This window comes from Perognathus longimembris, chromosome 22 (assembly GCF_023159225.1).
Source record: "Perognathus longimembris pacificus isolate PPM17 chromosome 22, ASM2315922v1, whole genome shotgun sequence".
NCBI lineage: Eukaryota > Metazoa > Chordata > Mammalia > Rodentia > Heteromyidae > Perognathus > Perognathus longimembris.
This window is the reverse complement of record NC_063182.1, coordinates 25,823,337-25,847,855: the sequence shown is the minus strand read 5'-3', so window position 1 is coordinate 25,847,855 and position 24,519 is coordinate 25,823,337. Positions and strand designations below refer to the sequence as shown.

Here is a 24,519-nt window from a genome sequence, read left to right as displayed (position 1 = left end):
CACCCCCTTCCGGCCAGTTTCCCATTTTGCTGTTCAAAGGAGAGGAGCCACGCAGGTCACAAGCCAAACAGCTTGGAGCTGGCCAGCTGCAGAACGGCCCAGCTCAGCTACGTGGTGCTTGGAAGACAGAGCCAGCAAACAGCAGCTTGGGCGCGCGTGGCGCTGTCCACATCCCGGTGCTGAATATTGCACACTGAGGGTGTCTGCCTCCTGCATTGGGGAAGTAGGAAGGGCAGATAATTCATTAAAGCTTTCCCTTCTCTTCTTTTCATCAGGACAGTCCTGCACCAAGGCACACTGTGCATCTCATGGGATAAGAGTTTCAATTAAACACCCAAATGAAAAGCTCTACAGGGGTAAACAACGGAAAGTTTAGGGTTAATGAAACCTGATGTATGTTTCCTCTCTGATTCAATACAACAGCCTTTAGGGCCCTAGATAGCCTTCTCAATTAAAAATAATTTCCTGTTTTGTACAATCATGGGATTAATCATGGTTCTGATGAAGCGCCGTCATGGTGGTGGTACTGGGTTCTTCGCTCTCTGGAACAGACTTTTAAATAATGTTCTATTAAGGTTTAGAAACAGGAGGGAAGGAAATAAACTTGTGAACTAAGGTGGCTTGAGTGGTTAAAGATGTATCCTAAAAAGTGTTGTATTAGCATTGTCTTGGGGAAAATGCCCATCTTCGGCGTGATTTAAAGCCGGTTTGGGCTAGTAACTTCTCTTAGCCCTTCCAGACGCCGTCCGATCTGAAAGCTCTCACAGCCTTTTTTTTCTTTAAATGGCAGTTGCTGATCCCTTCCTACCAATCCTGCACCCATGCCCCGCCCCCATACACTCGAGATAATATAAAGAAAATGGATGGGCGAGACAGAAAGTGCTTTACTTTTCGCCTTCCTGCCGCTCTCGGCAGTTCCAGTCCAATACAGGCACTTGTCTTTGAGAAGTGAAGATGTTCCTTTCTCCTAGCGACAGTGTTCATGGGCAGACAACAAGATCCCACTGATCCCAGCCAACAGCTCCTTCGCTTTTTCTTAATCTCTCCCTGCTTATTTTAGCCGCTCCTCCGCCCCGCTGGGAATACCACCCAGATCTTCGTCCAGGTAGATCTGACGTCAAGCGATGGCTTTCGTCGATTTGACGTGTAAACACTCATTTCCATTCTGGCTGGGCAGGGCTGGGGCTCCGCCGCGCTCCAGTGAGCGCTCGCCGCCGCCCATGCTCTCCTCGCGCGCCTCCTAGCTCTTCCCGGAGCCATCGGGAGCTGCGAGAGGTCCGGAGCCCGAGGCGGAGGAGCTGCATCCGCCTGGCTTGCCCCCTGCGATCGCTTCTCTCCCTTTTCCCTTTCCCACTTGGCGCGAGTGGCTGAGCCATGGAGGGGAGAGCCTGGCCCGTGCAGTGCGCGGCGCTCGCCGTCCTCTGCGCTTGCAGTGCCCTGAGCGCGGCCACTGCCAAGAGGCAGTTTGTGAATGAATGGGCGGCGGAGATCCCCGGGGGACCCGAGGCCGCCGCCGCCATCGCCCAGGACCTGGGCTATGACCTTTTGGGTCAGGTAAGAGTTGACACTTTGAAGAAACTTTCTGGGGCCCCGAGGGAACGGGTGGGGCGCTCCACGGCGCGTGGCGCCCGGGGCACTGCCCTGCCCGGGGAGGGGGGGCACGGTGGCCGTCCGCCCCGGCGCGCTTTCAAGGGGGGCGCGCTGCCTGCTTCCCCGCTGGGCTTGGGCTGAGCCAGGCAGAGGGAAGCGGCTGCCGCCGGCGAGGGCTTGGGCTCACTATTGTCCGCTCCGGAATGGCAATTCCTTCTCGTGCGGCTTGGAAGAAGAAGCAGCGGAGCCCTCCACGCCGGTTCCGGGAACTTGAGCTGCGCCCGGCTCTGGGCGCCTCAGTTTCCCCCGGACTCGGGCGGGCTGCGTTAGGAGCCGGCCAGTTCCATTCGTTTCAATATGGCAGCAGCAGATGCAAGTCCTGGTGTGAGGGGCCGGGCAGGCTTGGGGATGCCCGCCCGCGGCGTTGTGGGGGGACCGGGAGGCGGGGGGTCCCCAGAGCGTTGGGAGAGCGCCAGCTGCTGGGACTAGAGGAGTGTCCGAGGAAGCTGGCGGGAAGCGCGGGCTGCAAGACGCGGGGAGCCTCTCTTTCGCCTCTTGGGGAGCCCAGCTCGTTCGCGGGGAACTTGCGAAGTCGCAGCTTTGGGATGAAGTCGCACTTTGGCCAGTGCCCCTGCAAGGTTGAGCTGGGGACTGACCACGGGGGGTGGAGGGGGGGGGGGATCTGTGTTTCTTGTTCCTAGGCTTGTGCGTAATCGTTCCCCTAGAGGTTGCAGATCGAGAACTGTTGCCTGTCTAAGTAGGGGGCTGGCTTCATAGCTGCCGAGGGGAGCCCGAGGGCCTTTGAAGAACAAACCAGCTTGGTTGAATCCTAGGGGGTCCCAGCGAGGGGGAATTCGAATCCGATCTTTCCTTTTCCTTAGTGCTCAATCGACAGTTCCCCCCCCGCCCCCCGCCCCCCGCCCGCCCCTAAAAGTTGGTCTGCCTTGAAGCGGGGGAGGAGGGAGTTGTAAAACATTTTGGCGCGTTTTCTTTTCTGGAGGTGGCGATTGAGCTGCTGAAGTCATGGATGAGTAATCGGCGTGGGCGTGGGCGATTCCACAGATCCCGGCCTCCGGGGAATACGCCTGCTCTCGCGGGCGGCTTCGCGCTCCGACTCAGTGAGCCCAGCTGTCTTTGAAAAGCCAGGCAGCAAAGTCAATACCCCCCATTGATTTCCCAGCGCCCCGGTAGCCCAGCAGAGCTCGCCTTTCGCTTTTGCACAGCCCTTGCTCGGTGCAGGGCCCTGAGTTAGGAGGAAAAGAAACTCTCTCAAGGAATTCCAAATCTTGAAGAGACTGGCTCAGAAACCAATGATTGTAACCAAACGTTAATTGGTGTAGTAAGAGAAGCTGTGCTTGCAACCTCAGTACGGTGTTTTTGATGGAAGGAAAGAGGGTGCAAAGGGATTTGAGGGGAGTGACAGGAGGTTGTCCAAAGACATGTGCACAGGGGTTAGGAAAAACAAGAAGCAGAGGTTGCCAGGAGAGACCGGTGAGATTGGAGAAGGCACTCCAGGCATAGAAAACAGAACGGGGGAGGGGGAAGAACAGAGAAACGCAAGGTACCCTAGTCCTAAGTCTGGCAGCTATGTAATTAATTATTGGGAGTTTGGGGTCCAAAAGAGAAAGTGAGTAGCACACAGAAAGCTACTAGTGAGTACTACAAGCGTCATGAATAATCTGTATATCTTATATGGGTAGAAATGTAAAATTCAGCCCGTGGGTAAACTTATAGAAGGGCCACTGGGCGAGAAAGATAAAATAAATCTCCCTTTGTCACCTATTAGCTGAAGACACAGATTGACACCCGGACCATTCAATATGAGAGTTCCGTTTCAAAATGAATAAGCATAAATCTAGAAATAAAATGTAATGTCACCTTTGTTGATATAACCTTTGGGATAGATTGGCATAGTCAAGACAGTAGTTTAAAATTTTTGACCATCTATGCTTAATATATGATTTGCAATGCTGTCTTCCTTATAGTCATTTCGAGTTAAAAGAACATTATCAATGAAGATTTTAAAATACAATTATGTGCAAAAGACTGATTTCATGTTTCTGCTTTCCCTTTTGGCTTATCACTGTTAAAATGATACTAATTTAGTCTTACTACCCTACAATATTATGATCTCAAGATAAAACTAAGGTTAAGGTAGTGGCAAGAAGCAAAAGCAGCTGGCAACCAAAACAGAGCTAAGCTATCTTTATCTTCCACTAAGGCTTTTGGTCTATCTCACCAACTCCATTTACAACTCATATCAGATTCATTGCCTACAGTAAGTCTTACAGCTGGGCCTAATCATCCTTATAAAAAATTCTCGAGGTGATGAGAACCATGAATCTAAAGAGCATGCTTCTTCAGAAATGAGGTGTTGTGTTTTTGTCTCTTAATTTAAAATATTCAGGGCATTTGTAGGACATGGTAGCTTCAAATTTGGTAGTGTTTTGTGTAAAAAGACATTAGTTTGAAAGAATAATTAACATATTTATAAATGAATCCTAGGTGTTAATGGTGACCCAGAGAAATATGTACAATCTATGGTAGAACACCTGTCCTAAACATAGTGTACTCTTTCTTTCTTTTTTTTTTTTTTTAGTGTACTCTTTCTTGAAAACCTTGAACTACTGGAGAAAGCAAAAGAACACCAATGATGGCTGATAATGTTTTTTATTATGGATTCAATGACTATAATTTATAAAAATAGTGATTGTTTTAGCTAACTATTGGGCCAACTACAGATAGTATCAAAGGAGTTTACTTGCTTTTCACAAATGTATGGACAAAATACATTTGATTACATAGATATTTTTGGGGAAAGATCTTCAAATAGAATAACTTCACAGACACATACACATTTACCAGTTAGATCTAAAATGTATGAATCAGATGCATCACCAATTCCCATATATATTGTGAGCCCAAATAATTTCCTTAAGATGCCATCAAAACTTATAACACTGCCTTCTTCATGAAGAAAAAAGGTTGCATTCAAGGAACTGGCAATCGACTGAGTAAAGGGTCCCTGTCTCTCACTTACTTGGTTTTGAAATTTTCTGCATAGACTTGTTTGGGAAAACAGACTTTAATTTTGATTTTTTTTATAGATTGGATCACTTGAAAACCACTACTTATTCAAACATAAAAACCATCCCCAAAGGTCTCGAAGAAGCGCTATTCATATCACTAAGAGATTAGCTGATGACGATCGTGTAAGTGTGCATTTGTCCTAAACTCAATGACTTAACCTGCTTTCTTTATGATTTCTAGGAAGACAAAAAACCATGTTGCAAGCAAATGTGATTCTTTTTATTGTAATCATAATTCTTTATCAGTAGTGTTTCTAGTCACTTTCCATAAGGTTATAATTGCATGCTAGCAATAAGTTTAGATTGAGCCAACCATAGTTATATGCATGCACTTTAATTACATGTAATCTGTTATGCATTTCTATAAACTTTTGACTCTTGAGTATTGAAAATCAAGTAGTAGCATTAATGAAAAATTTTGAAAAAAACAACCAAATCAACAAACTTTATTGTATATATGGTAAGTATAAGGAACTTTAAATCAACACAATGATGGTGAAGAAACAAATGAACTTTGTTTTCAACATTTCAGTGTAACTAAAATTTTTTCATCATTTCCACCTACTAGTGCTTATGAGAGAAAAATACATTTCTTTATAAGATATAATTTCCCTAAGTATTGTCTTTTTTATCCAAACCTTATCTTCTTTCTTTATCCTGTTTTGTATACCAATTCATGAGTAGAAAATAGCTGGAAATGGTTTAGCTCCTGCTCTCATTATATTTGATTTTGGTAGGGAGGGGAAGGGAAACATCAAAACGGTGAGACAAAGGACAAAGGGCAAACCAATGCAACAACAATCCTTACAAGACAATTTGTTGTAAACTAACTGTACAACTTGGGGAGGGGGAGACTGGAGAGGAAGGAAGGTGAGAGAAAACTGAGGGAGGAGATAAGTTTGAAAAGAAATGTACTCACTACCTTTTTATGTAAATGTAACCACTCTATACACAACCTTGACAATAAAATTACATTAAAAAGAAAAAAGTAAATAAATAAATGGGGTGGGGAAAATTTGCATTCATATTTGATACACCTATTGATTTTGGAAGTCTATTTTTAAAGCCAGCAAATACATGATCAGAAAATGTTGACTATATTAGGAATGTTGGAATTTGCATATACGAAGTGGTCCTTTCTCAAGATTGTTCTATACTGGGAGAAATTTTTCCTGGTTGTCTTGATATCTATATACATGATTTCTGTCACGTAGGATACACTACAGAATTATAGCAAGAGAAACAATATATTCTCTCAACTTCCTGCTTGGGAAAAAAGAAGTCTAAATGATAGAAAGGTGATAGAATAGTTGATAGCACATATAATTCATGAAGCCTGTAAAATAAACTTTCTGCTTTATTTTTTCAAAACCAATTGATTTTAAATAGTAAAAAGATCAACTATGAGGGTAGAAATTATTGGACTGTGGTCACCATAATTCAAATTTACAAGAATGAAACCCCATGCTCATTAGGAGATCAGGACGATGGACAGCAAACATGTCCCATTGCTGGATTTCCTGTTTGATTTTGTAAGATTGTATTGTAAAGGTGATATAGAGAGGGGTTACAGTTACATAATGACTGAATTTATTTTTGAACAGTGTCACCTCTTCCCACATTTTCTTTTAAGTTTTCCCTCCTTTACTCCCTCACAAGTTGTATGGTTCATTTTCAGCAGTGTCTAGTGAATACACTGCTGCACTTGTTCACCTTTTGCCCCACCATTTTTGTGCTTCTCCTTACTCTCCCCCAGATAAACTTACATACAAGACAGAAAGATCAGAAAACAAAAATAGAAAGGATAAAACTAAAAGCAAATTTACCAAAAAAAAACCCTCTTTTTCCATTTCTTGAAGTTCATTTTGATAAACTTTATTTTATATGATCATATACACATAGCTATTGAGCCTTTGTGATCCTCTCAATTCCACTCCTGGGCATTTATCCATTAGAACACAAACAATGCCACACTAAAGCTACTCGCACAACCATGTACACTGAGGTATTGTCAATAGTCAGGATATGGAATCAACCCAGGTGCCTCTCAGCAGATGAATGGATCAAGAATGTGTTTCACATATACACAATGGAGTTTCCATAGTGTAGTGGTGTCATGCTCGCCTCACACAATGGAATTCTATAGTCCCATTAGGTAGAATGCTATTGTACCCTTTGAAAGGGAAGACTTGGCAAAAATTACATTAAGCAAAGTAAGCCAAACCCAAATAAACATAGGTTGCATGATTTCCCTCCTTTGCTGTAACTAGAATGTGCCTATAAATCTTCAAGTGAACATAGTGGGTGGTTAAAGACAAAATATACCCTTGGACATGATCAATTATATAGGACTGTAGACATCCATGCAGTGAGACTACAGGAGGATATAATTAGGGAAGCAGCATAAAGGTTCTGTTTGAGTTTTTAGCCAAATTATGACTAAATTTTGGAGACCAATTAGGCCCTGGACTTTAAAAGTTTTCCTGTCTAGTGACCTCATATCTTACCCACCCTACATCCGATGGCTCATTATGAACTCTAAAGAGCTTTCCAAAAGCATGACTGGGGCAAGTATTATTTACAGTTAAGTGTGCAATACCTATTATACTCCTAATAGGAAAGCACTGGTTTTTTTTTTAATATTCCATTTAGTCTTCTCTTCTTTTGATTAATATGCAATTCTGACTTAATTACATTAATCAAAATACTGTTTCTTACAATTGAATGTTTACCTGATCCGATGGCAGAGTACCTCTGCTTATATTCCATTTTTTTAAAATTGCTCTCAATTTTCATTTTATTGCTCTTTTTAATGAGGCAGTAATATTCTTTTAGATCAGCCCTGTGAAATTCTGTCTTTACAGACTAATGAGATCTCCAACATTAAATGATCTTCACCCACAAAGATTAGTACTTGTTCCCTAGCAGCCAGCTTCCAAAGACCAACTTAGATAGCAGGCAGTGTATTCCAAGTACTGTGGTATTTTAAGCCAAAACAATTAAGCCTGAAAACACAGGCACTTTAAAAATAAATTATAGTGACTAATTTCTAGCTCTCAAGTCCCTGTGTTTATAATATGCATGCAGTATGTTTTCTAAATAAAAATTCAGGACAGGCTTACTGGATGGTCTTATCCTTCAGATGCATTGTTTTTCATTTTTACTTATAGATATGACTCATTTACTTGTGGAAGACTCCAAGATTAACAATATCCCACCTCACATTGAACTGTCACCCCATCTACAACAAAAAAAGCCATGTTCAGGGAAGGGAATAGTAATGTTGCTCAGCAGAATAAGAGTATAGCATTAGTATAATGATTATAACTACAAAGCAGCCCCACATTCTCTCACAGCCTTGAATATAACAGGATTATGTTGTAAGTGTGGGCCAGGTAATTTTTATAATGTCATATCTCTCTGCATAATACATGAGACTAAATTAATAGTGAGTGTGCCTGGTCAGTAATGTTCATTCATCACCTTAAATATGTTTCTCTCAAATACATCCAATACTTTAAGGCAAGAGGTTGAAGCACAGGGGAGCTAGTTTCAAATTTTCAAAGACAAAGTGCCAGTCTTGTGTAACATTTGCAATTTCTACCTTTTACATGTAAGGGAGAATTAAGATGCAAGAGCACTGAAATAGCAGTTTCTTTGGGCTCTTAGCTTGTTGACTCATTCCATGAAAATGGTCAAATTTTCAGCTTCCCTGGAACTTAGTATAAAGATGGCTATTATGTCCCATTTTCTGATAAAAGCAGGCAGAACTTTTACTTCCACTACAATTGTAGTGTAAATAATTTGTGGGAATCATCTCTTCACTGACTACTTCTCCTTCCTTAGAGATACACTTTACTGTAATAGAGAAAATGTTTGTCTCCTCAGTGGGCCATCTCTTCTTCTCACTAGGCTGCCCATTTGATCTGTGGTCAAGCAAAACCATTGTGGAATTGCCTGAATCTTGACTGGAAGGGTTCTAGAGACAGAGAGACAATTATACAGAAGTGGTTGGTTGACCTTTGATTTTCTCAGTATAAAAATCCTTGTAGGTGATATGGGCTGAACAACAGTATGAAAAAGAGAGAAGCAAACGTTCTGCTTTAAGAGACTCCGCTATAAATCTCTTCAATGATCCAATGTGGAATCAGCAGTGGTACTTGGTAAGTATTTACAGAAAGAATGTGTGTGACCTGTGTTCTTTACATTGTTATATCATCTACACAATCATCTTTCTCATCCATCTACCTATGCATTTGTGTATATGTATCCTATCTACCCTTACATTTATGCATGTACCCTATATATCTATCCATCAATATACCCTCTGCCTAATCTACCTGCCTATCTAATTATCTCTTTGAATTCAGTAGTGGGCTTCCTTATATAGATATATTATCTGAGTCTTTTGTTTTGTGTGGTAAGATATCTAAAACAGGTCTTAAATTTATCTGAGACTTGTGTAGAAGAGTCATGTATTGCTTGGTTAGAGGTTTCAAAAGCTATATTCATCTTAAAATCACTTTTGCCTAAATGTATTCTTTTTTTTTTGGCCAGTCCTGGGCCTTGGACTCAGGGCCTGAGCACTGTCCCTGGCTTCCTTTTTGCTCAAGGCTAGCACTCTGCCACTTGAGCCACAGTGCCACTTCTGGCCGTTTTCTGTACATGTGGTGCTGGGGAATCGAACCCAGGGCCTCATGTATACGAGGCAGGCACTCTTGCCACTAGGCCATATCCCCAGCCCCCTAAATTTATTCTTAAACACCCTCCAAGTCACTCACAGAATACAGTTAACATGAAGATAGAGCTATCTATCTATATACATACATACATACAAACATACATACATATAGTGAAATAGTAATTTTTATTTTTTTATTTATTATCAAAGTGATGTACAGAGAGGTTACAGTTTCATACGTTAGGCCTTGGGTACATTTCTTGTACTGTTTGTTACCTCCTCCCTCATTCTCCCAATAGTAACTTTTAGACAGTTCAAGTAAAAGTCTCTGAGTAAGGCTAAAGGAAGAAACCACTAGAAAAATTTATCTTCAAAATGCAAGAAGCACTATGAAAGTGTATTTGCTAATGTCTGGGCTTGCAAACCATTGTAACTTTAAGATATTTACCAAAATCTTTCTTAGTGTGTGGGCCTGAGTAAAAACTGTAACTATTGCTGCTCGACTAAAAGGTGTTTCTCTTATGTTTTAATGCTATGTCTTTATGCACGTTAATAAAAGGATTTGTTGCCAGGAGTATTACAAAAGATAATTTTTCTTGACAAAGGCTTAGATACCATTGTTGAATAATGGAAACTTAAGCTTAAGCTAAGCTGTCCTCTTAGCAAACTCCTGTTTACTATGTACCAACTTGTATACTAAGTGTACAGTATGAACTAATATGAACAATATGAACTGATATACTAAGGGTTCAATATGAGCTAATATTGTAATTATGCTCATTTAACACATAAAGAAAACACATTGGCAGGTTGAATAATTCATTTAAATCACATTACTAGTTGTGGTGCGGACTGTACAGAGGCCATTTCTTAGCAACTACAGTCTACATTTTTTTTTTTTTGGCATAGAAGCTTTCTTCTCTTGTTTTAGCCAACAGAAAGTATATGGCTCTAATCTCCTGTGATTCATCTTCACATCAACCTGGTAAATTCTTGCCCTGACTGTGTCCACTTTGTTATGAAAAACATAAATAAGGAAATAGTCCATTTTGATGATTTTGTGTGTGTGTGTGTGTGTGTGTGTGTGTGTGTGTGTGTGTGTGTGTGGTTCTGGCACTTGAACTCAGGGCCTGGAAACTGTCCTTGAGCTTTAATTGATCAAGGTTAGCACTCTACCACTTGAGTCACAGCTCCACTTCCAGCTTTTTTGTTTCTTTGGTGGTTAATTGGAGATAAGTGTCTCACAGACTTTCTTGCTTGGAATCGGCTTTGAACATAACCCTCAGATCTCAGCCTCTTGAAAAGCTAAGATTAAGAGCATGAACCACCAAATGATTTTTATTTCTTAGCAGCGAGAGAGAGAGAGAGAGAGAGAGAAAGTGTGTGTGTGTGTTTGTTACTTGGGTTTGAACTCAGGAAGATATGCTTGCTAGCAGGCACCCTACCACTTGAGCCACTCCTTTAGCCATTTTTGTTTTAGTTGTTGTTGTTGTTTTTAATAAAGCTTTAGGATTTTGCTCATGACTGTCCCAGACAGTGAACCTCCTACCTATGCTCACACATAGCTGGGATAATAGGCACATGCCATCACACCCCCTTACTGGTTGAGGTAAGAGTCCTGCTAACTTTTTGCTTAGGCAGGCCTCAAACTGTGATCCTTCCTAACTCTACCTCTTGTGTCACTGGGATGCAATATGTACTACTGCACTTGCCTCAACAATTTTTCAAATTGACTCCCTCACTGGGTACCTGGTACTTTTCAACCCCATCTCTCACGTGCTTGGAAATGTTCTTAAATGTTGTTGTCCAGCCTCTCTCCCATAGACTCATACATTATGCGCACCAGAAAAATTAACTGTAAAGGAAATACTAATTACAAAGGCAAACTTACTCCTTAGGGTACTCACACTTGGAAACCGACAATTCAATTGCCATTCCTAACAAAATCTCTTGAGAATTCCAGGTTCTGATATTCCTTTAAAAGTAAAGTGCTATATCATGCACGAATAATGTGCATCAGGTAATATAATGAGAGTTCACTGTGGCAGTGAAGGCTCAGGACTTTGAGGAAGGTGGAAATCTTAAATAAAACCTCAGTAGATGAAAAACTGAGGGTGCTCTTACAAATGAAAGCAACTTCTTTAAATCCTGGTGGTTCAAAGAGAAGGGGCCTAAGATGATTCATCCACTCATGTGATTTTCCATTGGGGCAACTAGGAGAAGGACCACATTTTGATGATTCATTTGGCCCTACTGTCAGTTTTGTTTCTTCATTCTACCTAGTCATTCCCAAATGGTAGACTACTTAAGAAAATGGAAAGATAAGTTTCCAGATCAGAGCATATGCTCCTATTGTGTGACAAGTAAATTATTGTTTTACCAGTGCTTTTTTCCTATTATCAGCAAGATACCAGGATGACTGCAGCTCTGCCCAAGCTGGATCTTCATGTGATACCTGTTTGGCAAAAGGGTATCACAGGCAAAGGAGTTGTTATCACTGTACTGGATGATGGCTTGGAGTGGAACCACACAGACATCTATCCAAATTACGTGAGTCTGGGACAGCCTATAACTATGATTTAGGTGTTATCTATGCAGGTATGCAGGGCTCCCCTTCCTTTCAGAGGGGTGCTGCTCCCAGGCCAGCTCCTGGTGTGATGAACCAAGGCTTTACTCCTTCCTCATCCTTCTATCCGACCATAGGAGCTCTAGAACTTTATGTTAGTACCAGTAGACATTGAAAGAATTCAGTGGGGTGAGGGACATGGACATGTATGTTGGGAAAAATTAAATTACACCCATTAAATTAGTAAGAGCTATTCAGACTGCGAACCACTCAAACTTTAGAGCAATAAAGCAGTTAACTCAAGCCTCATGTCTGAAATCATTTTCACAATCTTCCTCTCACATCTCTTATGGCTCAATATGCCTGACAGTGAAGTTATGCGAGTGTGAGTCCTTCCGTGCAAATTGAAAGTAGATAATATATATAATTGAAAATGGTGTGTTTGTTATGAAGTTCATAACATAACATGAACTCTTAATATGTCATCAGTCCTTATAGCAGGGTGGTATGCATTTCATCGATTAGAGTCCTCCCCTCATTCCTTTGGCCACCTAGCATTCCCCCAGCTATAACTCAAAGCTAAAGAGCAAAGACAAAGGCAAAGAAATAAAGACCTGAAAAAGATTAGCACATGGGAGCACTTGTTAGAAATTAAGGATTATTAGATATATGGAAACTACTGAGAAGTAGTCATAGTGGTGATACATTTTAAGTGAAAGATGATTAAGCGTAGAAATTTGATTGAAAAGAAGAGTCAGACATGGAAACTGGTGTCCATTTGAAGCAATTAAATTGAGTGATTTTTAAACTGTACTAAAGACTGAAGAAAACAACCACAGACCTGAATCCCACCCCACAGCCATTTCTGTATCATAGTGGAGATTAGTGCAAAACATGACTTATTAATTCTAAAGTCTTAGTAAAGTTATTCAATGTCCCTAGGCCTCCCTAATTTCAGCAGAAATGTGAAACTATTGAAATTATTCAACTCTGATTTTTTTCCCAGCTTTGTCAGCATCTATGAGTGGTGCGTTTGGCAAAACTCACTTATAATTGGACGCAGGCTCACCCTCACTACCCTGTGTGTCATTGCTGCCTGATTTATAGCTATAATAAATGTTCAGAGTTTAGGCTACAAACTGGAATGTAAGTTCTTGAGAGATCCTCTAGGATACAAAGAGGCAGTGGTAGAATGCTCAGGAAGTGATGCTTTAAAAAATGATACTACAGTATTATTTTTTGTTGTCTCTTTAGGATCCAGAGGCAAGTTATGATTTTAATGATAATGATCATGATCCATTTCCTCGATATGATCCCACAAATGAGAACAAGTGAGTACACGTGCCCTTGGGGGGAGGGAATTAAAGTACTTCAAAAATGCTTTTGCCAGTTGCTCGCATCTGTAATCCTAACTACTACTCGGCAGGCTGAGATCTAAGGATCACAACTTGAAGCCAGCCCAGAGAAGAAAGTCAATGAGACTCGTATCTCCAATTAACCACGGAAAAGCCAAAAGTAGAGTTGTGGCTCCAGTGGTAGAGCACTAGCCTTGAGCAAAAGAACTCAGGGACCAGGGACAGCGTTCAGTCCCTGAGTTCAAGCCCCAGGACCCCCCCCCCCCCCCAACACGGTTATATCTTGTTAGAGAAAGATAAATTTTTTCCAAGCTTCAGCTTTCAAAAAAATATTAATGTGAAACACCCATAATATGCTGTTGCTTTTAATGCAGAGAATGGACGTTCTGTTGTTTTAAAGAACCATATTTTATATAGAAATCTTACTGTTAGATTCTCCTTATATTACAAAATTATCCCCTGGAATGTTATTGAGTACACATAGTTTCAAAACATGTTTAGAGCATTGTGGTTATAAACTTTGAGCTCTAGCCTATCCTCTTCTCCCCCCTCCCCCCACCAAATTCTCCATGAATCATTGACTATAGCAAAACAGTTAATGTTAATAATTAAAAGAAATGTGAAGAAATAGCCACGAAAATATTCCCACAACTTCCTGTGGTGGTTATAATCACTAGCCAGTTCCTTTAGCAGAACAAGCCAGACAACAATCAAGGTATGGCAGCTGGTGCTAGTCTCTAAATCCAAACCAATCTATATGATGCTGAAGCAGTTAGTAACCTTTTCCAGTTGCTACTGGGTGCAAAGCCAAGGCAAGGAAAAGAGGGCAACATCTTACTATCAGATTAACATGCTTCTGTTGTAGTATTAGGGAGGCCAAAAGACATGGTTTTCGTGCTGACATTTCACACAGACCTCAACAGTACATTTGCACTTTCCTCTTCATTTTCTTTCCACTTAGAAGATATTTGCATACTAAAATAGATTAAATGCAAGGTCAAAATTAGGGCTGTTTGCTTGTGGGTCTGGAAAGAATAAAACAGTGAAACAAACTCTTGGTACATGAAACATGAAATACTCTTACACTATTAACCAAATTGAGTCAGTCACTTTTCTCTTCCCATCCTCCAATCTCGGCACTCTCTTGGTATAGTATTACTAACAAAGACATTTCTTTCCTTGGAGTTTTCCCTTTCCAGAAATCCAACACAAAGAAGAGAGGCTAGGGTACATGGACTAGGCCTCATCTGGGCACGTGTTTATTTGGAGAGAATGTTCGGGGCTTGTGGATGGATTCAACAATATTGCTCCTCTCTGTACCATTTAACTCTTTAAGGTTTGGAGTAAAATTCCAACCACAATATAAGACCTGCTGATAAAGCACCTGGAATGAAAGTAGAGTGTCTTAGGAATGGGAACAGGGCTCTTAGATACACTTTAAGACATATTTCTGGTTACACTTTTCAGGAACACCTGCTCTGCTCATTTGAAGCCCAGCATTATAATGTTAGTTTAGGCAGTAGCTGTCTGCTTGTAGAGAGAGATCTCAGCAAAACCACATCTCTGTGTCTCTGCTGTTTTGTTTTTTTTTGTCCCCTATACTGGGTGATAAGGTATGTGCTGCCAACATTTCTCAAAGAAACTTCCTGAAGAAATAGTCAATAATAGTACTTAGAATATAGGACCCACTTTCTTAGAATTGTTACATTGTAAATTTTCTTAGAATTTTTATTTTACCCCTCTTGTTAAGACACTAGGTCTGGAGGATCTGCTTTGAGTTACATGGTACAACCAATTTAGAGGTGATGTCCTCTAAAGAAGGAGGCAGTATACCTCCATAGGCAGACAGGACCCTATATAGATGCAAAGCAGATGTGGGGGGGGGGTTAGCCTCCCGCCCTCTCCTGTCCTGCAGGAGAGACGGGATAGCACACCCCACGCGGACTGGTCCAGGAAGAGGATATAGGGGGCTGACAGAGGACAGACAGGCAGCCTGGGTGGGAGCAGGTCGAGCCCACTCGTTTATTCAGGAAAAGATCTGTTCTTTTACACAGGTTGGAGGGCAGCGGAAGGGGAGGGATACGTGCACCTACGTAGGGGCTGTGATTTGATGCCTGAGCTGTCAGTCAGGGTGGAGCTCCGAGGGACCTCCCTAAGGGGCGGCCTACATCTATGTCATGGCCCTCAGGACCGCCTGTTGGTTCCTCCCCCGCTGCCATCTTGGCTCGCATGCGGTCTGAGGAGGGAGGCGGGGCTACCAGCCACAAGGCCCCAGGGCTGGGAAAAGAGTCGGTGCCAGCTAGAACCACCTCATGATGATGCAAGGCGCCCAGGCGGGTGTGCCCCACACAGATGAATACTCCATGGGAAGCTACTCTGGAATTTCTCTGATTATGAGAAGGAAGACTAAGACCTGTGTTAGCCAGCTTCACATTGCTGGCAAATATCAAAAACAAATTACCCTTAAAAAGCTAATTCATGGTTTGGGAAATTTTTGTCTATAGCCAGTGAGCTGTGTTGCTTTTTGACTTGTGATAGTACAGCATGATAGGAAGTATATACTCACGGTGGCAAAGACAGAAGAGACCCATGTCCTACAATCACTCTTAGAAGGGATTGGCATGCCACCAATCACCTAAAAGCTCCCAGAAAGTTCCGCCTCTTCAAGGTTTCACCACCTTCCAGTAGTGCCAAGCTGGGGTCACGGCCTTTAGAGGATATGCTAGATAACATACTATAGCAGAACTTCTTCCCTTCCCACCTCCAATTAGGGAGGAAACCCATAGAACTTTTACCAGGTACATTTTCTATAGCTTAGAGAGTTCCCCAAACCTCAGATAAAATTTATTTTATGTCTGAAAAGTCTGAGGTTTCAGAGCATTGCCTGCTATAGACCTGCCACATGACATAGAGGATATAAGAACAGACTTTGGGGACAAATTTAGATCAAATCTTAGATCTTCTGCTTATACTTAAGTGACTTTGAACAATTTATTTAACAAATTGGTACATTAGTTTTTAACATTTTCGTAAAGGGAAGTCAACTAAATGGGGTTATTATGGGGATTGCACGTGTCTTCGCACACATCTTTTGTAATGGACTCTGCTTGGTTCATTAAAAAGTTAAATGTTTGCTGAAAGGATGATTATGATATTGACAATAACAGGTGATAATGGTGATGAACTGAGTAGCACTGAGTAGCAAATGAGAGACCTTATTTCAGTGAGAAATCAGCATAACAAGAACAGTATCCTTTGAGAGGAGAAGAAGCATCAAGGAACAAGTCAATTTTCTCAGCTAATTCAGTGTCCTCTTGACTGTCAGCCATAAAGATAGCATCCCTATCATTTATCAAAAGATACAATAACAAAGGGTTGCTCTACTACTGTGTTGTCAGACACCAATCCCCAAAGTCTGGCAAAAGAATCGCCCCATTTTGTTAGCCTTTCTAGCAATTTGAGAACTATTACCTCCCAATTCCAAGGACATTATCTCCTCAAATTATCTCCATTTCCAATGAAACTAATAGAAGCCATATTTGAATGTTTCTCTGCAAATCAAAAGAAGAATCACTAAATAATAAGATAATAAAACTTTCTATTAAACTAGCATGAGTCTTTGTTGAAAATTTTAACACCAATTACAGATTATTTTATGCTAAATAACATGTGTGATAAGGATATTTAAACCAGAACAATAATAATAATCTTTAAACTGTATTATGCACTAGGATTTTACAAAGTTGATTTAAATGCCAGTTGCCACCTTGGTACTAAGTTAATAGAGGGCTGTTTTATCTCAGTGCCTGATATAGGGAAGAAAAAAGACCTGCAGGTCTGTGACAGATGACATGGAAACTCTTTGATAAGCTCTCCCCTTTTGTCAGTGCATGACTGTGGGAAGTGAGGATAACAGGGGAGGGAAATCAAGCTGTGTTTGTAGTATGATCTGACTACGGTTTTCTCTAGAAAAGTCAATCCCAAGTGTTTAAACACAGATATGTAATAGATGGTGTCACATTATATCTTTTTTTGTTGACAGAGGCAGTGTTGATGTTTATCAAGTCTGCTTGTTTAAGCTGGAGACTTGAACTGGATTCCTTTGCTATACCAGGCTCTGTCCGTATACAAAAAGAAGTACAGGCAGTGATAGATACTTCTGGAAGTACAGTTCAGGGAGAGCTTGAGACAGAATTATTTGGAATAGTCCAGACAATATTATATTCTGAGCCAGAATGAATTAATAGGTGATTCTATCTGTTAAAAGTAGCTGGCTAATGTTGTTGCTGAGAGGTAATCCTTCCTTTCTTTTTGTCTATGTCTGAATATTAAATCAATGGATCCTTTAAGTCACAAATGGCCTTCATACCAGCCCCAGGTGCTTCTATGTTAAAATGAGTTCATGAAATGGATTCATATTAATATACCCTCAATTTATTCATATTGTATTCATATTAATATGCCCTTAGTCTTTCTCTAAGTCAGACTGGTATTGGAAAAGACAATTATTATCCCTAGAATTTCAGAACTGATACATTAGTGATGGGATCTTGTATATCATAGCGTTCCCAAATACTCTAAGTAATCACTGAGGCTCTTTGCCTAGTTGCAAAACTAATCTTGTTCAGGCTTCCATGACTCAGCCAGAGTTTGAGAGTGCTCTGTTTTCCAATTAGTCTGCAATGTCCTGAGAAAATACTATACTCCTCTTGTGATCAGAAAATTCTGATAAATTTAGTGTGATGTCTTGTTAGAATAGATGACAGGGGCTTACAAGGGATTCTGTTCTACCATATTCCAATAGGGGTGGTCCAATGATTGTTAAAGGCAATCTAGGGAGGAACCACTTCATATCCATGGAGTAAGAAGCAGAAGACATGTCTGTGACATTGTTCATGAGATTCAAAGTCCTCACTATTGTGTCAATAGCTAACACTTACTGGATTCCTAATATAGTCCATCAACTGTACTAAATGCTCTATACAAGTGCCTCATGTGATTTGCACAACTACTGAAGTTTACACCAGTAATTAGTGGGAGAAGCCAGAATTTGAACTCACCTATTTTTGGCCTCAATTTATGTTCCCTTTGTCTAAACAAATGTGAACCAGGTATGGTGCTTCAAAGTTGTAATCCTAGCAACTGTAAGGTGGACATAAAGAGACTATGGTTTGAGGTGATCCTGGACATAGAATTTCTCAAGACTCCATCTCATTCAATGGCTGTGGGAGGCAACATGTATCAGGTATTGCAGGCACAGGAGAAGGACAATGGCTGGCTTGGGGGTTAAAACTATCATCAGCACAAATAGGAGTATGTCTGCCCAGGAGACGTGGGCATAAATTGAGAAGCTACCTTGAAAATGACCAAGTCAAAAAAGGGCTGGAAGTATGGACTGCCTGCTTTCCAAGTGTGAAGCCTTGACTTTAATCACCAGTACTGTCAAAAATAAACATAAATCTTATTTAATTCTAGAGGTAATCCATTTGCTTTTTATCAGCCTTATGCTGAATGGATTCACATGCAAATATTTATCCTCATTTATGTTTTATAATTCTTTTTAATTCTCAGACATGGGACCAGATGTGCGGGAGAAATTGCCATGCAAGCAAATAATCACAAATGTGGAGTTGGCATTGCATACAATTCCAAAGTTGGAGGTAAAGCAAGGGGCTGTTGCTGTAGTTTACTAATTAACTAGACACTGGAATCCCTTACTATATGTGGAAGAGGGAAAGAGAAGACTTTTCTACAACCAAAGGAATGAAAGATTTCCATGTGAAATTTGCTACAAGATATAAATGTGATTTTCAAGCAAATCAGTGGCTCAATTCCTAGAAAATGGATAGCTGAATATAGGCTATACATCTTTACAGGGAAAATAATGGACATGTTGAATAGCATTTGAATGGAATCTAATTTTCTCTATGTTCTGCTTTGGGAAGGAAAGTTTTTGAATGCTTGCTAAGAGACCAGAAGGAGGAGGTAAATTTAGGCAGAGTTCCCTAAGCTCTCAATTTGGTAACAGCTCTTCATTTTTTCGCAAAGAACAGCTTCACTAAGAAATTTTATATACATTCTTTTTATACTAAGTAGCCAAAGGTTACCTTTAATGTCAAGGATATAAAATTTCTAGCTATATTTGCCAGTATTCTTATGGGGAAAGTCCCAATAGGGTAATTGAGAATATTTAATAAAGAAACTATTTGCATGACTTAGAGGAAACCAACAAGGGACTAATGAATATTGGAAAATGTTATCACTGTTTAGGTTCAAAAAATTGAAGAGAGAGGTGCATGGAAAGTAGAGAGAGAAAACTGTTGCCATAGATAGAGCCAATGGACAGGAGTTATGGTCTTGAACAAAACAGCAGCAGAGCTGCTTCCAAACAGGAGAAGTAGACCTAATCTGCTTCTCATCCCTTCCTAATCTGCTTCTCATCCCTTCCATCCTTGTGGGGTCTGGAGCTTGATGAATCCAGTGGGAAGGCAGGAGAGCCCATTGATGCAGTTCGTGTTCCGATGTTGAAGGGTAGAGGGTGGGGAAGAGTGGAGAGTGGTTTGAAGCATGAGCAGAGATGATGAAAATTGTCTCCATTCTTTCTCTCCTCTACTTCAAGCTTTCAAATTATGCATTTCAAACTTTGTTTGATTTTCAAAATCTATAACCATTAAAAGATCATTTGTACAGCATGTTATTATAGTAAACCTCATTAAATTCTATGTAGAACTAACCTGAATTTGGTTATTTCCTTTTCAGAAACCAAATAAATATATATCTTAGTCTATAGTTAGATGGTCAGGCAGAGATGATAGGTAGGAAGGTACATAGGTTGATAGATAGATAGATATAATATACTAGATAATATAATATACTCATACTAGGCTCTTAGATTTTAGGGATCATTCCTAGTTTCTTTCACATTGCCATCTTCAAAGCACTATGATAATTTAAAGAAAGCAAAAGCATGCCTGGGAATATGGCGTAGTGGTGCTTGCCTCATATACATGAAGTCCTAGGCTCTATTCCTCAGCACCACATATATAGAAAAGACCAGAAGTGGCACTGTGGCTCAAGTTGGAAGAGTGCTAGCCTTGAGCAAAAAGAAGCCAGGGACAGTGCTCAGGCCCTGAGTTCAAACCGCCGTACTAGCAAAAAAAAAAAAAAAAGAAAGAAAAAAAAGAAAGCAGAAGTAAAAATTATGTAATTGATTGGGTAAAGAATTCACTTCTTAAGTTTTAAGGGAATCAATCATCTGGTCCTTCATTTTGACTTTTGATGGAGCAAAATATTTTAAAGTAATAGAATCTACTGAGTATGGAACTGAAGCAAAGACCTTTGATTCTAAGCCTCCTAAGTTTTTCATTGATGATCTGGCACCAATATAAACAAAAATTTTGGTCTAGATTACAAAGTTATAAAAAAGGAAAGCTAATTTTTCTTCAATTAAATGCAGTTCTCTTTTTAAAATACTTTCACTAATCATGTCAATTACATGTTCTTTTACCTTTGCTCCATAGTAAATAACAGCATGAAAACCTAAGGCTGTACACTAATTGCTCTAATAGCCTGAAGCTAGAATAACCAGGTACCTGCCCATACTGTCCAAATTGTTTTTCCCTTCCTGGCTCTTGAATTCACAAGTCTGATGATGGATGACAGCATGTTGGAAAGTACAAAGAGCTACCACATCTACCTGATAAAACATGATTCCCCCTCCGGAGTGAAATCCGTGGCAATCATTTCATCCTTGAGCTTATTTAGAAGAAAAGGAAGCATGTTCCTTGAAAATGCTTCTTAGCAAACACATGAAAGAATGGCCTCTGGGTTATTTTTAATCAGTGCTTAGAAACAAGAGTTCTTTCCGTATTTGTTAGTTTCCTATTATGGATCTTTTCAAGCAGCCCCGTTTCCTGTCAGGGTCCTTTGTATGGCACAGACTGGGCCATAGCCATTTACACAGTCATGAGCAGGTGCATTGAGGGAAAGCTGTTTGATTTCTTTTTTTTTTTTCTTCATCTCTGAAAGCATTTCTATCATTATGTTGGGTGGGGGAGGAAGGGAAGCTATTTATAATTGATTGGCGACCATAGCTACTTCCTTTCCCTCAAGGAGACTACTCCCTTTCAACCTCAGGGGTTTTACTGGGAACAGAGCCTTGACAAATAAACAAACAAGGGAACAAAGACAGCACAGCTGCTCTACCATGCATGGTACCATCTCTAAAAGACAGGTAGAGAAGTTCACAGGTGCACTGACTTCCCTTCTCTTCTGGGCTGGCTAGCTGGGTCACAAGCATTGGAAACATTGGGAGGCTATCTTGATTTTAATTTTCTTTTAGTTGTCAGCATGTACTTTATTGTAAACATGCTTATCCATATCAGTTCATTGTACAACAATATTTCATCTTGACAGGTCCATAAATGTATGTACTACATCTTGATCAGACTCAACTTCTCCATCATTCCCTCTCCTTCCCTTCGTTCCCCTTCCCCAAATCACTATCCACAAGCTTTACTGTTTCATTTTCACAAAGTACTAAAAGCATTTCTACAGTACTCACCCTCCTTTACCTTCTCCATTCACCTTCCTCCTTCCCATTATTACCCTCATTCTGGACAGGAACTGATTTTGGCTTTTTAGAGAGTTCTGTAAAAATAAGAAGAGTCAAAGCTAGCTGCTTTTCTGTAAATCCACACTGATATCACCCTTTGTGTTTGCTTCTTTGTTTTGCTCAGGCATAAGAATGCTGGATGGCATTGTGACTGATGCTATTGAGGCCAGTTCAATTGGATTCAACCCTGGACATGTGGATATTTACAGTGCAAGCTGGGGCCCTAATGATGATGGAAAAACTGTGGAGGGGCCTGGGAGACTAGCCCAAAAGGCTTTTGAATATGGTGTCAAACAGGTGAAATGCTTAACACAGACTAACATGACAAGAAGGGCAAAGAAAAACTTAGGCTATGTGGGAAAGAAATGGAAGTGAAATCCTTTGCTTCTCTTTTTGAAAGACTGTCTTAGACTTTTATTTCATTGACATAAATACACTATCCTCCCCACCATTAGGGAAGACTCTGCATATCTTTTCATAGTAACTTATATGTAGTCCACAGTGTTTAGTAAGTACACAAAGGCTGGAGTGTAGTTTCATAATAGAACTATGAGCTATGGTTTGCCTAGTGTGTTTGAGGCTCTGGATTCAACACTGAACAATACACACACACACACACACACACACACACACACACAGACATGGTGGGGGGGGTAGAGAGAATATGAAACTGGCATGAGTGGCTTATGCCTGTAATTCTAGGCTGAGAGCTAAGGATCATGGTTCAAACCCAGCCCAGGCTTTGAGAACTCTTATCTTCAATTAATTATCAAAAAGCTGAAAGTACAGATATTGTTATTCAAATGGTAGAACTTCAGCTTTGGTCAAAAAAGACAAGTGAGAGCATAAAGTCCTGAGTTCAAGCACCAGTATCAGGACCAGAGAGAGAGGAGCGGGAGAGGGGGAAGGAGAGAGAATACTTAGAGAAAAGTTTATCATGTATATATTTATTTGCATTTATATTTTATGCACACGGATACATACATACAGGGTTAGGCCTGGGGCTTCCCATATGCTAAGCAACCTTGTATGACTGAGCAAGCTGGTGAATTTCTTGGCAAAATCTTCCCAATTTTAAACACAACTGGAAAGCTAAATCATTCTTCAGAAGGAAGGAAGCTCAGGGTTAGAGATCTTCCTTGTCTGAGTTTAATATGGAACAGAGATTCATGATTTTAAGATAATTTAAAAATACCTCTGTTTATATCTTTCACTGTTCTCATTTTTTGCTGCTTTAGGGTGTTTTGTTTTTGTCAGTCCTGGGGCTTAAACTCAGAGCCTGAGTATTGTCCCTAAGCTCCTTTTGCTCAAGCCTAGTGCTCTGCTACTTGAGCCACAGTGCCATTTCCAGCTTTTTTGGTAATTCATTGGACATAAGAGTCTCACAAACTTTCTTGCCTGGGCTAACTTTGAACGTCAGTCTTCAGATCTCAGTCTCGTGAGTAGCTAGGATTATAGGCATGAACCACTGGTACCCAATTTGTTTGAGGGTTTTTATAGTAAGGTAGCTACTAACCAGACTTTTCCCCACTGTTCTGAAAAGACATTCTTCAATACAGCAACATGTCGCCTTCCTCTATGTGTGACTGTGGAGGCCTTGGGCCTCATTTGTCATTCTGTCCCTTTGCACAGATTCTAAGTCCTCACACTGTGCAAATGAAGACAAAAGTACGAACTTTGGAGGACACACATTGAAAAATCATAGAAAGAGTGGCCTTGACGAGTTCCATTCAGTTGAAGAGTTCCTTTCACGCAGCTGTGAAGCAATTCTGAATAATGCCTGATTTTGTCATTCTATCAGTCAGGCAGAAGTCTGGAGCAAAAAGAAAAGAGAGGGAGTTCAAACATTCAAGTAGGGTAGCAGAAGCCAAGGAAAGAGTGGCAAAATTGTGAACAAGAGCTAAAGGCTAGATTTTGAATATGCATAATGAAGGAAAGAGACAAAAGTGCTCGCTCTTCCTCACCCCAGAGAGGGCCTGGATTGTCCTTGGCTAGCACAGCCAGAATATCTTAGTTTATAATATTCAGCCTAGTGAGATTTCTGACATGGATGCTGGATGACCTGGGGTAAAAGATAAAGCCCTAATAATTGCAAGCTTCATGCATGTATTTATGGGACACTTCCTTGGGTTTGACAGTGACCCCAACAGATGGTAATAGATGTCACACATTCTGGCTTTTCCTTAGGGGAGACAAGGAAAGGGTTCTATCTTTGTCTGGGCTTCTGGAAATGGAGGGCGCCAGGGAGATAATTGTGACTGTGATGGCTATACGGACAGCATCTACACCATCTCCATCAGCAGCGCCTCCCAGCAAGGCCTGTCGCCCTGGTATGCCGAGAAGTGCTCCTCCACACTGGCCACCTCCTACAGCAGCGGGGATTACACCGACCAGAGAATTGTACGTGGCTTCTGTCTAAGTCTTTCTGCCTAGATAGGAAAGCATGGCTGGTGTTCAGAACAATCCTGCAAACTGACCTTTGGTAGAATTGGTTTGCTTAAACGTGATGTCTCATTCAGGGAGACTCATGCTTACTCACTGGAAAGGCTGGCATCTATTGGGACATTTTCTCTCCAGGGATAATGACATTTCTGCCAAGATGATCTTGCCTCTCTCATTTTTTA

At 40.8% G+C, this 24,519-nt stretch overlaps 1 protein-coding gene across 1 annotated transcript in view; it reads left to right on the top strand.

The window, feature by feature from the left end:
* Nucleotides 1-1,374: 1,374 nt before the first annotated feature.
* The window catches only part of Pcsk1 (proprotein convertase subtilisin/kexin type 1), a 40,719-nt gene continuing 17,574 nt past the window's right edge, over nt 1,375-24,519 (top strand). The window contains exons 1-8 of the mRNA XM_048331470.1: nt 1,375-1,554; nt 4,698-4,802; nt 8,732-8,842; nt 11,764-11,910; nt 13,181-13,257; nt 18,853-18,941; nt 22,020-22,192; nt 24,083-24,295. Coding sequence (XP_048187427.1) covers nt 1,375-1,554; nt 4,698-4,802; nt 8,732-8,842; nt 11,764-11,910; nt 13,181-13,257; nt 18,853-18,941; nt 22,020-22,192; nt 24,083-24,295 — 1,095 coding nt within the window. The remainder of the gene's footprint in view (nt 1,555-4,697; nt 4,803-8,731; nt 8,843-11,763; nt 11,911-13,180; nt 13,258-18,852; nt 18,942-22,019; nt 22,193-24,082; nt 24,296-24,519) is intronic.